General features: G+C 38.9%; 1 protein-coding gene across 2 annotated transcripts in view; it reads right to left on the reverse strand.

Annotated features, from left to right (window-relative positions):
* pcxb (pyruvate carboxylase b) overlaps positions 1-12,262 on the reverse strand; it is a 202,602-nt gene that overhangs the window by 98,809 nt on the left and 91,531 nt on the right. For both annotated transcript variants that reach the window (XM_053233022.1, XM_026936435.3), the window contains exon 10: positions 4,034-4,216. In XM_053233022.1, the coding sequence (XP_053088997.1) occupies positions 4,034-4,216 (183 nt within the window). The remainder of the gene's footprint in view (positions 1-4,033; positions 4,217-12,262) is intronic.

Below are 12,262 nucleotides of genomic sequence, written 5' to 3' on the forward strand. Positions count from 1 at the left end.
TAGAAACTGAATATTGAAATATTCAGGAACTCACCCACAGATGCCCAAGTACCAAGCCCAACATGTGTCTGTACACTGACACACTCAGGCACAGCTAATTAGTAAAGTGTGAGCAAGATTGTAATTAATCACTTCAGATATCACTGTGTGACATCTTGGTGCTTTCCACACAACCAGTCTTTTGTGCAGGCCAAATATGGTGGCTTAGTTTTGTGCTCTGCCAGTACCTGCGCATCGAGTTCAGGATCAATGGTCTGGACAGCTCGAGCACATACGGGTGCATGGTAGACTCAGCGAGACACAGCTGGAGACACATCATCCGGCACAGCTGTACTCACTCACCTCCAGTGGCAAGGGACATGAGTGATGTGCCATTGTCCCAGTCTTGCTTGTCTTTTTCCATGTCCCACAGATTTAAGGACTAAAGTCCAGGGTCGTAATGACTTTTTGCTGGCAGCAACAACTTCATTCCAATGAAGGAGCAGGAAAACTTTATAGCCTTCTAGGACTTTACAGAAGGCTTAAGATTTTCCGGGAGCCAAAAACCTAAAAATTCCATTTCAGTAATTTATTTATTTATTTATTTATTTATATATTTTTAAAATGATAATTGTAGTAGAATCACCACTGGCTAGAAACAAAATGGATAAATCCTGAAATGGCAAAAGATAAATGACCCAATCAGTCATTTCTTTTATTCTGTTATATCTAGTAAGGGTTGCATAGACTAGTTGACTAATACATTCATTAATCACCACTGCGGTGATATCGACTAGTCTGAGTAGTGGAAAACAATTTCAGACTAGATTAAACCAATTCCACAGCCAACTTCAAGAGACTATGCTAAAGAATGACTTTTTCTTTTGCTCTAACAGATCATTAACACTTTGATATCAAGTGTACAGGTATGTGCGAGACTGTTTATCTAATCCCATTCCTGCCCATTCGCAAAGAAATTTCTCCTGCAGTTACTTTTGTTGTCCATTGAAGCTAAATAAAATGTAAAGAAATTCTTGCACTGTGGCAGAGTGGATTCTATTGTGACCAGCACTGTGTGAAAGAGTGCTTTTGGAGCTGCGAGTTGCACATCACTATCCAATGCCATTCAGCTAGTTTTGAGTCAGATTAGCTTATTTTCAGACTGGAGTTGAGCATGTTGCAAAATTCTCCAATACACTGCTGTAAACATTGCATCCTTCATGGATCATTATGCTATAAGGAGCATCCATGCTGTCAGTTTCAGAATTAATGATTTCAGCTGAGCCGCCAGCTCAAGAATTGGTACATATTAAATAGTGTGATAAGATATGATGAGTATTGTTTTGCACATTTATTGCATCAATTTATTTACTTTCATCATTAAGATTGCAGTTTAAAAAGCATTGAAGCTGGAAGTTTAATTTGTAGTCTGTGTATGGCTGTTAATTGAAATGCAGTTTGGTGTGTTCTTTGCTGAAACAATTTTTGCTCAACTATGGAAAAGAGCTGGATAAAAGGACTAATGTTTCTACCTACTTACTGATATAATGATTGAATTCACATGGAATTAAACAGTCATTTTTATTTCAACTGATATTTTGTATGATGATGGATGTGGTGATACCACATTTCCATGAGACCTTCCTCCAGCAGCAGGAGCAGGAGCTGAGCTGGCACTCAGATTGAATTGTCACCAAGAAGACGATGGTGACCCCCATGATTCTTAAAAGAATAGCTCTTGATACTAACACTAGAATGGCTTCATCTACAACCCCGAAAATTCAATCAAATTATGGACAGGGTGGTCTCCATACACAAAGGGATATCAACTATTAAGGACACCAGAGATATGCTGGAGCCTGCAGGGTGTCCAGAGGTCACCCTGTCCTCAGGCTAGCCAGAGCAGATGGATGGTGCTATACCAAGACCCAAAAATAATTCCTCTATTAATTCTTGGTGGAGAGAAGAGCCATTTAAATTCCCCTGATGAGCATATGCACATTGAACCAGAACAATTTTTCATGTCAAAGTCTCATAAACTGAGGGGACCCACTAAGTGTCCTGTGCTCTTGTGGATTTCAAGTGCCTCTTGGTTAAGTGGCTCATTAGAAATGGTGTAGATAAATAGCTGCATGTACTTTTGCCATTAGGTTGAGGTTACTGAGAATATACAAACCAGTCTCATGGTGCAGACCTGGCTACTGTTAGGGAGAATGGGACTGGTGCAACAGAGACATGGAAGATAATCCTCTTTGTCATGTTTCGATGGGCTTGAAGAGAAGTGAGTTTTGACCAAGAACAATTAATAGCTCAAATATTGTTAGTCCCAAGTGGTGGTAAATCAAATTCTCTGCTGATACTTTATTCTGCAGGTTGGGCCTCTATTATGTGGTGTACCATCATAGAGAAATTTGACTTATTTTTAAACCCATGTCCCAAGCTGAAGAAGACCCATTATTAATTCAATTGTCCCACAATGGAGGTGTGGTATTTTGCTAGCTCCACTTACCAGAAACCATGGAAGCCTTAATCTCCAACCTCAGAGGATAGTGCTTTATATTTAACGTAGTCCAATGACTCGAATCATACCACTAATGCAACTAAGGATTTTTAGAGCCAAAAAGGAGAATGATCTTGACTGGACAAGCTGATACCCAAATCCCATTGAGAGTTCATTTCAATTACTGAAGACAAGTCTGAAGGCAAAAAGCTCTTGCAACAAGAGGGAACTGAATTGCAATATTACAGACCTGGCTGAGCATGAACAGATTATAAATGTAAGTACTAAACTTTACAATGTTAATTAAGCTTACGTGAAGAAAAGCTGTTGTACAACAGGTTTCTAAATGTTTACTGTCTAACACTTTCACCAACTGTACAGCTTGTTTCCTCATACTACAGCAAATATAACTTTAAATACCTCAAATTATAGAAGATATTCTGCAATTTACTGGTATAGTCCAATTGCAGTTGACGTCAAATCTGCTGGAGGCTAGAGCCAAATCAATAAACATCTTTGTAACTAGTTAATTACCTAAGAACTGCACTGCACAGCCATGTAACCCCCACACACACATGTTCATTTTTTCTATTTTTGTGGGAACCTTCCATTGAAAAACTTATTACTGTAAATAATTAATGCCACACCTACACTTAAAGCTAACCCTGACCTCAGTAAATTGCCTGTTTTTTTTTGTGAAGGCCAGATGATTGTGTGGACATCATTGTGTGGAACCTTTGGCTGTTTACAATCATTAGACAGGACTAAATATGTATACACACACACACACATACACAAACACAAAGGAACGCTTTAGCGTGATGTGTCCATTGGTGACAGTTGCTATGGGCACTAACACCTCATGTCACTTGTAGTTACTATCTCTCAGCATCCTTCCTTCCACTGTTTTGTTTCCAGGTAGCCTATTTCAGCATCAGTGATCTTCAGGTCTAGGAATTTCATGTACAGACATCTTGATAGAACAAACCTAATGAGCATCCAGGAGAAAGTGTGTGGTGATAACACACTACAGCAGCTAGAGGACAAGTGGAGGCACTGATATTGCTTAATTAGATGGAGCTCACAGTCTGTGATTAAAGTCGTTCCATGAGTAGACTACAACGGGAAACTGATTTCACTTTGTATGTGACATCTTGTACCTCACGTATTCTGCACTGTTGATTACAATGGATACTGACAAATGAGGTGATTAACATTGAAAGGATGAAATTATTTCCATAATCCTGCAGCAGTGTTTTTATATTACAGAGAGTTTAATTTACTCCGTCATTAAAATAGCTGTAAAACAAGATATTTCAACAAGCAACAAACACTGCTTGCTGTCTGCATAACAACAATTCAGAACAAAATCTTACAGACCAACCTTTGACATTTCCACATTTCCAGAACTCCTTCACATGGCACTATAGTCTGAAAACATCACTGTCTGTCCTGATTATGTACTGCATATTATTCATGATTAAAGAGCAAAATTTATTACACCAACATGCTTTTTTGTGCAGAAAACCAGATGGCTGTTCAGGTGTAGCCTACCTTCACTCCACGGATGCGAAACTCTGCCAGGGCCCGGAGCATCTTACTCGCCGCAGTTGGCAGATCCTTCCCACTTGAGATGACTTTAACCAATAGGGAGTCATAGTGTGGTGATATAACTGCTCCCTGGAACGCAGATGCGCTGTCCAAGCGAATGCCCATTCCTTCTGCACTCCTGAACACCTGCAAACATTTTTTTTTACAGAGAAGAGCTAAAGTTAGTGATCTCAGCAACATTAAAAGTTTCATATTTAAGAGGGAAGTATCTAAAGAAGTGGTAGCATTAAGGTTTGTGGTTGTGGGTGTAGACCCGTGTATATGCATTATACATGTATCCATGCGCATTTCAATTTTGCATATGGATGTATGCCACTGGAACTACCACTGAGAGCATATTGCATTAGAGCCTATTCCTTTAATAAGCTCGTCGGACATTTCTCTGCATCTTTGCACTTGGTGGCATTCGGTTTAACTGCTGCTAACTCACTATATAACCACACTATACAACTTATTGTGATGCTCTGCTGATCATATCTACTTTACTGCATATCTGTTGTGATTATTTGCGCACTGTCACTTACATTTACTTGGATGACTGGTGTTTACAGTTATATTTACGTATATATTTACTACTATTTTTTACTAATTATTGAATATGTTTAGTACTCTTGATTATTTCTTACTTGCAAACACTTCTTTTGCTGCTATCTGTCTATCTATCTATCTATCTATCTAACAGTTACATTTACTAATAGGACAAAAAAAGCATCCATGTGCCTGACTGACCAAATATTTTCTACAGCCGACTGGGAAATTTAAAATCTGGCAAGCAGCTGATTTTCTTTTGAAACTCTTATTTGGTCAACAATATTTTAAAAAATCTAAGTTATTGTTTAATATTCATCAATGTTATTCCCAAGATCAAAGTAAATAAATCTTTGATTCTAATTGAGTCTCTTATTGAGTCAGTAGTATTAAAGATACATGCATCTGCAAAATTCAAGCTTGTATGAAACTGTGTCTAGTGACATTATGTGCACTGATGCTTGTGTGATCTTGGTGGATTTTAGAGCAGACATTCACACCAGAGTTACTCTACAAAAAGTTCTCTCCAGAGCTGAAAACAAAAGCAGCACCTTCTGTTTGTGAACAGTTCATGAACAGCGGCAGCTTCCAAATGGATGGCTGACTTGGCAAAGAGGGAATGGAGATGTAACAACATGTTGACTGACTCATTTATATGCAACATGTTGGAAAACATGACTGTTGTTAGTGGATGTTTAAGTATTTAAAAGATTTCATATGGTCAGCAATAGTCCTTTATTATGCAGCATTCTTGTCATTTGCTACCAATCAGGATGCTAGTTAGCAGGCTATGCAGATATATGTTATAGTTTTGTGTTCTCCTAAACATACTGAAGAGAAACTATAACAGCAGGTTAATATCTGCAGTACAGTAATACTTTAAAAAGACCATAAAAATGCCCCTTCATGATTTAGTTCAGACTATTACATATCTATATCAGACTATTATTTATATCTATTATATATCTAACCTAACCCTAACCCTTGCTATCATCCACCAAAACACCAGTGGGTACCATTTCCCTTTCTTAAGTTTATAATCTCACCTGGATACTAATGAATTGTACCTAAGAACTGCTGCTGTAATCATAAAGACTGTCCTGTGCTCATCCAAGGAGTCTAATTCACAATATACTCATTCTGAACCTCATTTCAATACACTTAGTACTGTTTGACTTCACAGTATGCGGTTGTAGCAATGATTTATAATCCCACAAAAAAAGAGGGTTCTCTTTTGAGTCTGATTCCTCTCATGGTTTCTTCTTCAAGTCATCTCAAAGCATTTTTCCTTGCCACTGTCAGTTCATTAGGGATCTACATTTACATCTGGATTTCTGTAAAGATTTTTATTGTTAAAAGTGCTATAAAAATAAAACTCAACTGAATGTCTGATCGCATGCTCCCTTACAAACTTTTATTCCAATACATTTCCCAGTTGCAGTATTTTGTAGCTCACTTTGATAGATTTACATTTAGGGGATTATGTATTACGTGTCAAAATGCACATTGTGTTTTTGCTGATTGGTGTTTTTGACACACACATACACGCAGAGATTTTGCAAGGTGCCATTTGTACTAACATGATCAGGCTAAAAAAACACGAAATTAAATGGAATGTCTGAGAAGGGGAGGACTTTGAAAAGTGCTGTCAGGTTCATCAAAGGTTTTACATCATTATTATACTGGCATCAACCACGCTATGCTAAAAGTCAGTCTGAAAGGTTACAGCCTATGTCATGTTTTCAGTCTAAATCTCAACAAGCCAGAAGAACATATCTCCCACAGACACTATTGATATCTTTTTAAGAGCATCTATTCTTTTGCTACTTTCACAGACCTTCCTGCTTTTTAAGGTTATATTTCTGCCAAGCAGGATCAATGAAGAAAAAAAGTGTGGACCCTTGTAGGGTCATCTAATCGCTGGTCGATGACAATCTCATTATGGGCTCAACGAATGGACCTTATTGATCAATGATGATACAATTATCCAGCCCATCCTTCAGCTAATTATCCATGCCTCAAATAATTTGTCTGGTCTTCATAATCAAACGCGACTATGCGGAAAGGTAGAAGTGATGATAGAATGTCGCCTTCGTCACAAAATCAGCATGGGTCCAATTATATTCATTATTCTATTGCCATCCTGTACCAGACTTCTCATCATTATTCTTATGCTCTCTGTCACAGCCTGCCTTCAAACACTTCCCTCTCCATGCTGCCTGCTTATTGCTGAAATATGCCTAGGCGTTCATGTAATCAGTTCGAAATATTCCTTTATTACCCCAGCTTATGACCTTTTTGTCTCTTTTACCAAAGCTCTTGCTGTCTCTTCCTCCTCTGGCTGTCTTTGTCTCTCTCCGTCTGTTCTCCTGCTGTTCCAGCTATTGGGTAAAACCTACCAGTGGACACAAGGTACACTTTCCACTACCTCCTGTCGATTTAAAACCAATTACACCTGTACAAAAGGTCTCAAAAACATACAGACACTCTGCTGACAGCCTTTCACTTTCTCAATCTAGGTTGCTTCATATTGATCTTCATTAAAGGCTTGGAAGGACTTTGTGGACTGAGTATAAAAGAACATATATAGATAGAAAGAGCTATTCCAAAAGACCTTGAAGCACTTTCAGTTTGAGCATCTCAGAAGTATTGCATAACACTTCAATTATAAAACCACTGTTCAAGTGAAGCCCAAAGGTATAGGATTTTTCCATACAGACTGCAATGAGGCTGACAGCTGAAAAATTTGTGTCTGAATGGCTGACCTTTTGACTTAATTGGGTTGGCCCAGTAAGTGAGAGCTATTGCATTTGCAGATCCATCAGTCAAATACAAAATAAAAAGGCACAAATGATCACATTTCATTACTGATTTCATGTGATAATTACATATTGTGGATATATTTCAAGCAACAGAGATCCACTGATATTGAAATAATGTAGACTATATCCATGCACCAGTACACACAAAAACCCTCAGGCTCAAATATCTTTACAAAATAAATTGCCTCTGTTACGTCAGATTTGGTCGGATGTTCCTGTTAAAAGTTTCTTTAACTGAACTCTGTGTTGCTCTGAGAATCTCCCTCAGCGGCCGCTCACAAATATGATGTTCAAAAGAGGAGGAAAAGACCTTTGAAGACACTCAGTTGCTGCATTCCTCTCATCCAATTAAGCAAAATGTACAAAAATATACTGATCTGGCAACACATTAGAAGCAAGGAGTTCACCAGGTAAACCTTAAGAACATCACGGTCTCATGCAAAAAACTTACAACGCTTAAGGTCGGGTTAAATGTTTTTAACATTTCATGTAACTTTATTTGTACAAGATCAATTAACTTAACACTACATTGCCCTTGTTTGTCCAAATTTGTACTAAATATTATGATATCTTGTTTATTAGAAGGTCTGTCTTCACACAGCTTTTTGCATTTTTAGTAGAACTGCGCTCAAAGTCAAGAAAAACAAGGCACTGTAATATATACTCAAGCTGAAATAGCATTTGGTATGTTTTTTCCCAGCCATGCTGAGTTTCTCTCATTTTACCACCTGAAACTGTGTTAAATTCTCATCGAGATCAATTCAGTTAAATCGCTTGACAACTTCTTGTTGAGACCTCAGATGATACACGTTACAGCAATGCACAGTTTCGGGATCAGATATACTGTATATCATTGTTTTCCTAACCTAATTCACGGCATCAAACATGAAACTGATCCCTAACCCACTGCCACGAATATAGAAGACTAATTCGCAGTGCAACAAGAAAAACAGAATACAACTCAGCAAATGGACTTATTTTTTCCACAAGTGGAAACCAGTCAGTGTAATTTACACGGCAATGCTGACGGTCACCTCAGGTGTCCAGTGACACTTGTCTGAAAGTGTTCAGCGTGCGGGAAGTAATGCCTCACTGAAATGCGTGAAATGTCACAGCCCACAGTGTGAGTGTGTGTGTGTGAGTGTGTGTGTGAGTGTGTGTGAGTGTGTGTGGGTGGGTGGGTGGGTGTGTGTGTGTCAGCAAGAGATCCACTGGAATTACTGTATTAAATTAAATTTTAACAAAATAATAAAAATCAATCCTAATCCAATCTTTTTTTCTGATTTGTTACAGGATCAGATTGAATTCTCTCTTCACCAGTATCTATTCCAGCTTTTTTTTTTTTTTTTTTTTTTTTGCTTGTATTGTCCCATTACTGATCCTAGGTCTGTAATATACACTACATGGTCAAACGTTTGCAGACATCTGACCATCACACTCATATCTGCTTGTTGAACATCCCATTCCAAATTTAGTCCCCCTTTACTGTTATAATAACCTTCTGGGAAGGTTGTCCATTAGATTTTGGAGTGTGGCTGTGGGAATTTGTGCTCATTCAGTCACAAGAGCTTTAATGAAATGGGCACCGATATCAGGTGAGGAGGCCTGGTGTGCAGTCAGCATTCCAATTTATCCCAGAGGTGTTCAGCGGGGTTGAGGTCAATGCTCTGTGCAGGCCACTCCAGGTCTTCCACCCCAAACTTGGCAAACCATGTCTACATGGATCTCGTTTTGTGCACAGGGGCATTGTCATGCTGGAACAGGTTTGGGTCTCTGAAGGGAAATTGTAATGCTCCAGCATACAAAGACATTCTAGACAATTCTGTGCTTCTAACTTTGTGGCAACAGTTTGGGGAAGAACCACACATAAGTGTGATAGTCAAACATCCACATCCTTCTGGCCATATAGTGTATATATGATATATAGTTATTGAGTTTTAACTAAACCCGTTTAGTTCAAGTTACCTGTCAATTAGGCATATAACTCTATTAAATACTTATAACAACTTTGACTCAACTACGATGATCAACGTCACTGTAATATCATAAAAATAGATAATAATATTAATAATGTCCCTGACACCTGGCTATATGTCTCAGATCCCTAGGGGGTCCAGGGACATAGGTAGCAATCAGGATATATGTAATGTCTCTTCCTGCCTGAACAGAAATCTCCATACAACAGATATTTGAAATATAAAGGAATAAAGTCTTTTAAAGTTTAAATACTCATGTAAAGCAGAAAGTGTATTTACTTTAAACTAAAACAAATGGCACTTCAACTCGGTTTGAATGTGTGTGTCTGTGTGTGTGTGCGCGCGCTCAGGAATAACAGTGTGTATCAGTAACCAATCATCCAACTAGACTGCTCTTCTCATCCTCTGTCTCCATGGAAACCAGACTATCCAACATGGCCGACTGCCAGAGAATGGCTGCCTGCTCTAACCCTCTCTCTCCCATTACACACATCCTCCCTCTGTTTCTAAACTAGGTCAGTACACCTATAGTGGCCCTCCTATCCTCCTTCGCCCCCCTGTGTGCTCTCTCTCGCTGCTTCATGGCATCTCTATTACACTGCTCGCTCCCTTCCTCCCTCTAGTTACTATTCTCTGTGTCTCTTCCTATGCTGTAAAGTAAAGCGTATTCCTGACTTGACAAGCTGAGCTGACGCATCAAAGGCTCCCAGGAGTGAAAAATACATGATGGAGAGAATAAGAAAGAAGAGTGTTGAAGACAGGCCCAAACTGAGCTCTGTTTTCAGGAGTTTACTATTTCAACACTTAAAGCCGAAGCCCTAATCTCCTTCCCCTCGTTCTCAACTTTCAACTCATTTCTTGCCTTTTCTGTCTGTACTTTCCAATTTCTCACAGGTGCAATCTTTTCCTTCTAAATCCATTCTCATATCATGTCTTTCCCTTACTCACCAAAATATCCTGTTACAATAATATCCCGTCCAGACTTCATGCTACTTCATGCTTGTAGTCTATTATTTCAAACTGCTATATTTCTCACTCTATCACTATGGATCGTTTTGAGTGTTATATTATTTCATCGTTTTTGCTGCCCCGCCTCAATTACTTGCCTGCCTGCTCTTCAAGCACTCTGTGTTTTTCTTTCATTCGATTTGTATTTCCATCCCTCGTTTCACTTGCACTTCTTCTCCTCCTCAGACAGAACACAAATAATCAGCGTTTGCAGAAAAGGAAGATAAATCTGTTAGTCAATTCCAGGCCCTTTGGCCTGCTCTCTATGTATTTTCTGTCTCTTACTACTGTTTAGCGACCATGTTGATCTCACTACTTTAATAAATTAACCACTGAAACTTAGCACTTTACACAAATCATTGACATTTCCCCCCAGCACTGTGAGCCCTGAAAATAATTAATGCACATTTGTTAACCTGGATGTTTTTAACAGGTCTGAAAACCTTTGCTCCACACTTGTGGATTGATCACTGACCCCGTCTCGCCATTTTTCTCCTCATCTGTTCTTGGTCTCATTGCCTCTTGCCGTCCTCATCTGCCCTTTCTCTCCTCCTTGCTCATTATCTCTTTAACACCTCGAGTCAGCGCTTCTCTGCTTCTCTTTCGCTCAGCCATTTATTCTCTCTGTAGTTTGGCCATTAAATATTAGTCGTCTTGCTGATTCTAGTAGGATCCTTTCAGTTTGTCATTTACATTTAGCTGTACTGATTGAGGCGAGGGTTGAGGTATTCACAGAGCTACCGTGTTACAGTGTTAAAGTCCTTTCATCTCGCTCTCGTTCCACGTCTCTTGCTGTCAATTTCCTCTCCCTTCAGACCATGATGAAGCTTCAAATGGAGTCTTTGTGAGTCTGAATGAGTTTGGCTTTCCACCTGATGTTTTCCTGACCTTTTGTTTTTTTTTTTTTATTTTATTTTTCGTCATTTCTGATTATTTTCGACAGGCCTGTTTGTATGGAATTTTATCAAAACATTCGCTTTTTGTAATTTTTCAGCTTCCATTCACCGGAACTGTATCTGTGCAGGACACAGGAGCATCCTATTATATTTTCTGTTTTTCATTGTTGACCTTGATCCTTGCTTATTGACTTCAGATGGATGCGTCCTCATGTAGGCTGCTATGTTTGTTTTTCATTTTCCTGTCTCCCTCCAACACTCTGTCCTCCCCTGTCTTTTTCTCCCTAAAGATGTAGTTTCCTTCTGTCTGAAGCCTCTATGAGGCATCTTGAGTGCACAGAGCATGTCTGCAGTGGGAGGATAACACTCATTTCAAATATGTAATTCCAACCGGCTGAAATCTGATACTCTCTCTCTCTCTCTTTCTCTCTCTTTCTCTCTCTCTCTCTCATCATCTCACTTTTGTTTGCTCCCCCTTTTTGCCATGCTATTGTTTCCCATCTGTGAATGTTTAGCACTGTATACTGTAGATTTGTAAAAAAATACCACAGAATCAAAATATATAACTATGATTTGTGTACTCTTAGTACTCTGGATAGTTTTCTCCTTACTCATTTATTACATTCCTTATTTACTTGTGAATAAACAATAAAAACAATGTCAAACCATGAGGGACACCACTGATGCCACAGCCATGACTGACCAGGAGCCAAGAGGGCAAAACTGATCGTGTTTTCTGGGTGGGAGAGATGGCATACTCTGTCTCCCTTTGTCAATCACAGTAACACTAGCTAATCATGGGCATCTGAATGCAGAAGAGGGCAGATAGCGCTTTTGTCCATGTGTGTTACGCTGCCCTGTGTGTATTGTATATGTTAGCCTTCATCTGTTGGTAGCTGTTGTACGAGATTATTTATTGTTTAATTATAAGAAGAAAATGAT

Source organism: Pangasianodon hypophthalmus, chromosome 4 (assembly GCF_027358585.1).
Source record: "Pangasianodon hypophthalmus isolate fPanHyp1 chromosome 4, fPanHyp1.pri, whole genome shotgun sequence".
In the NCBI taxonomy this organism is placed as follows: domain Eukaryota; kingdom Metazoa; phylum Chordata; class Actinopteri; order Siluriformes; family Pangasiidae; genus Pangasianodon; species Pangasianodon hypophthalmus.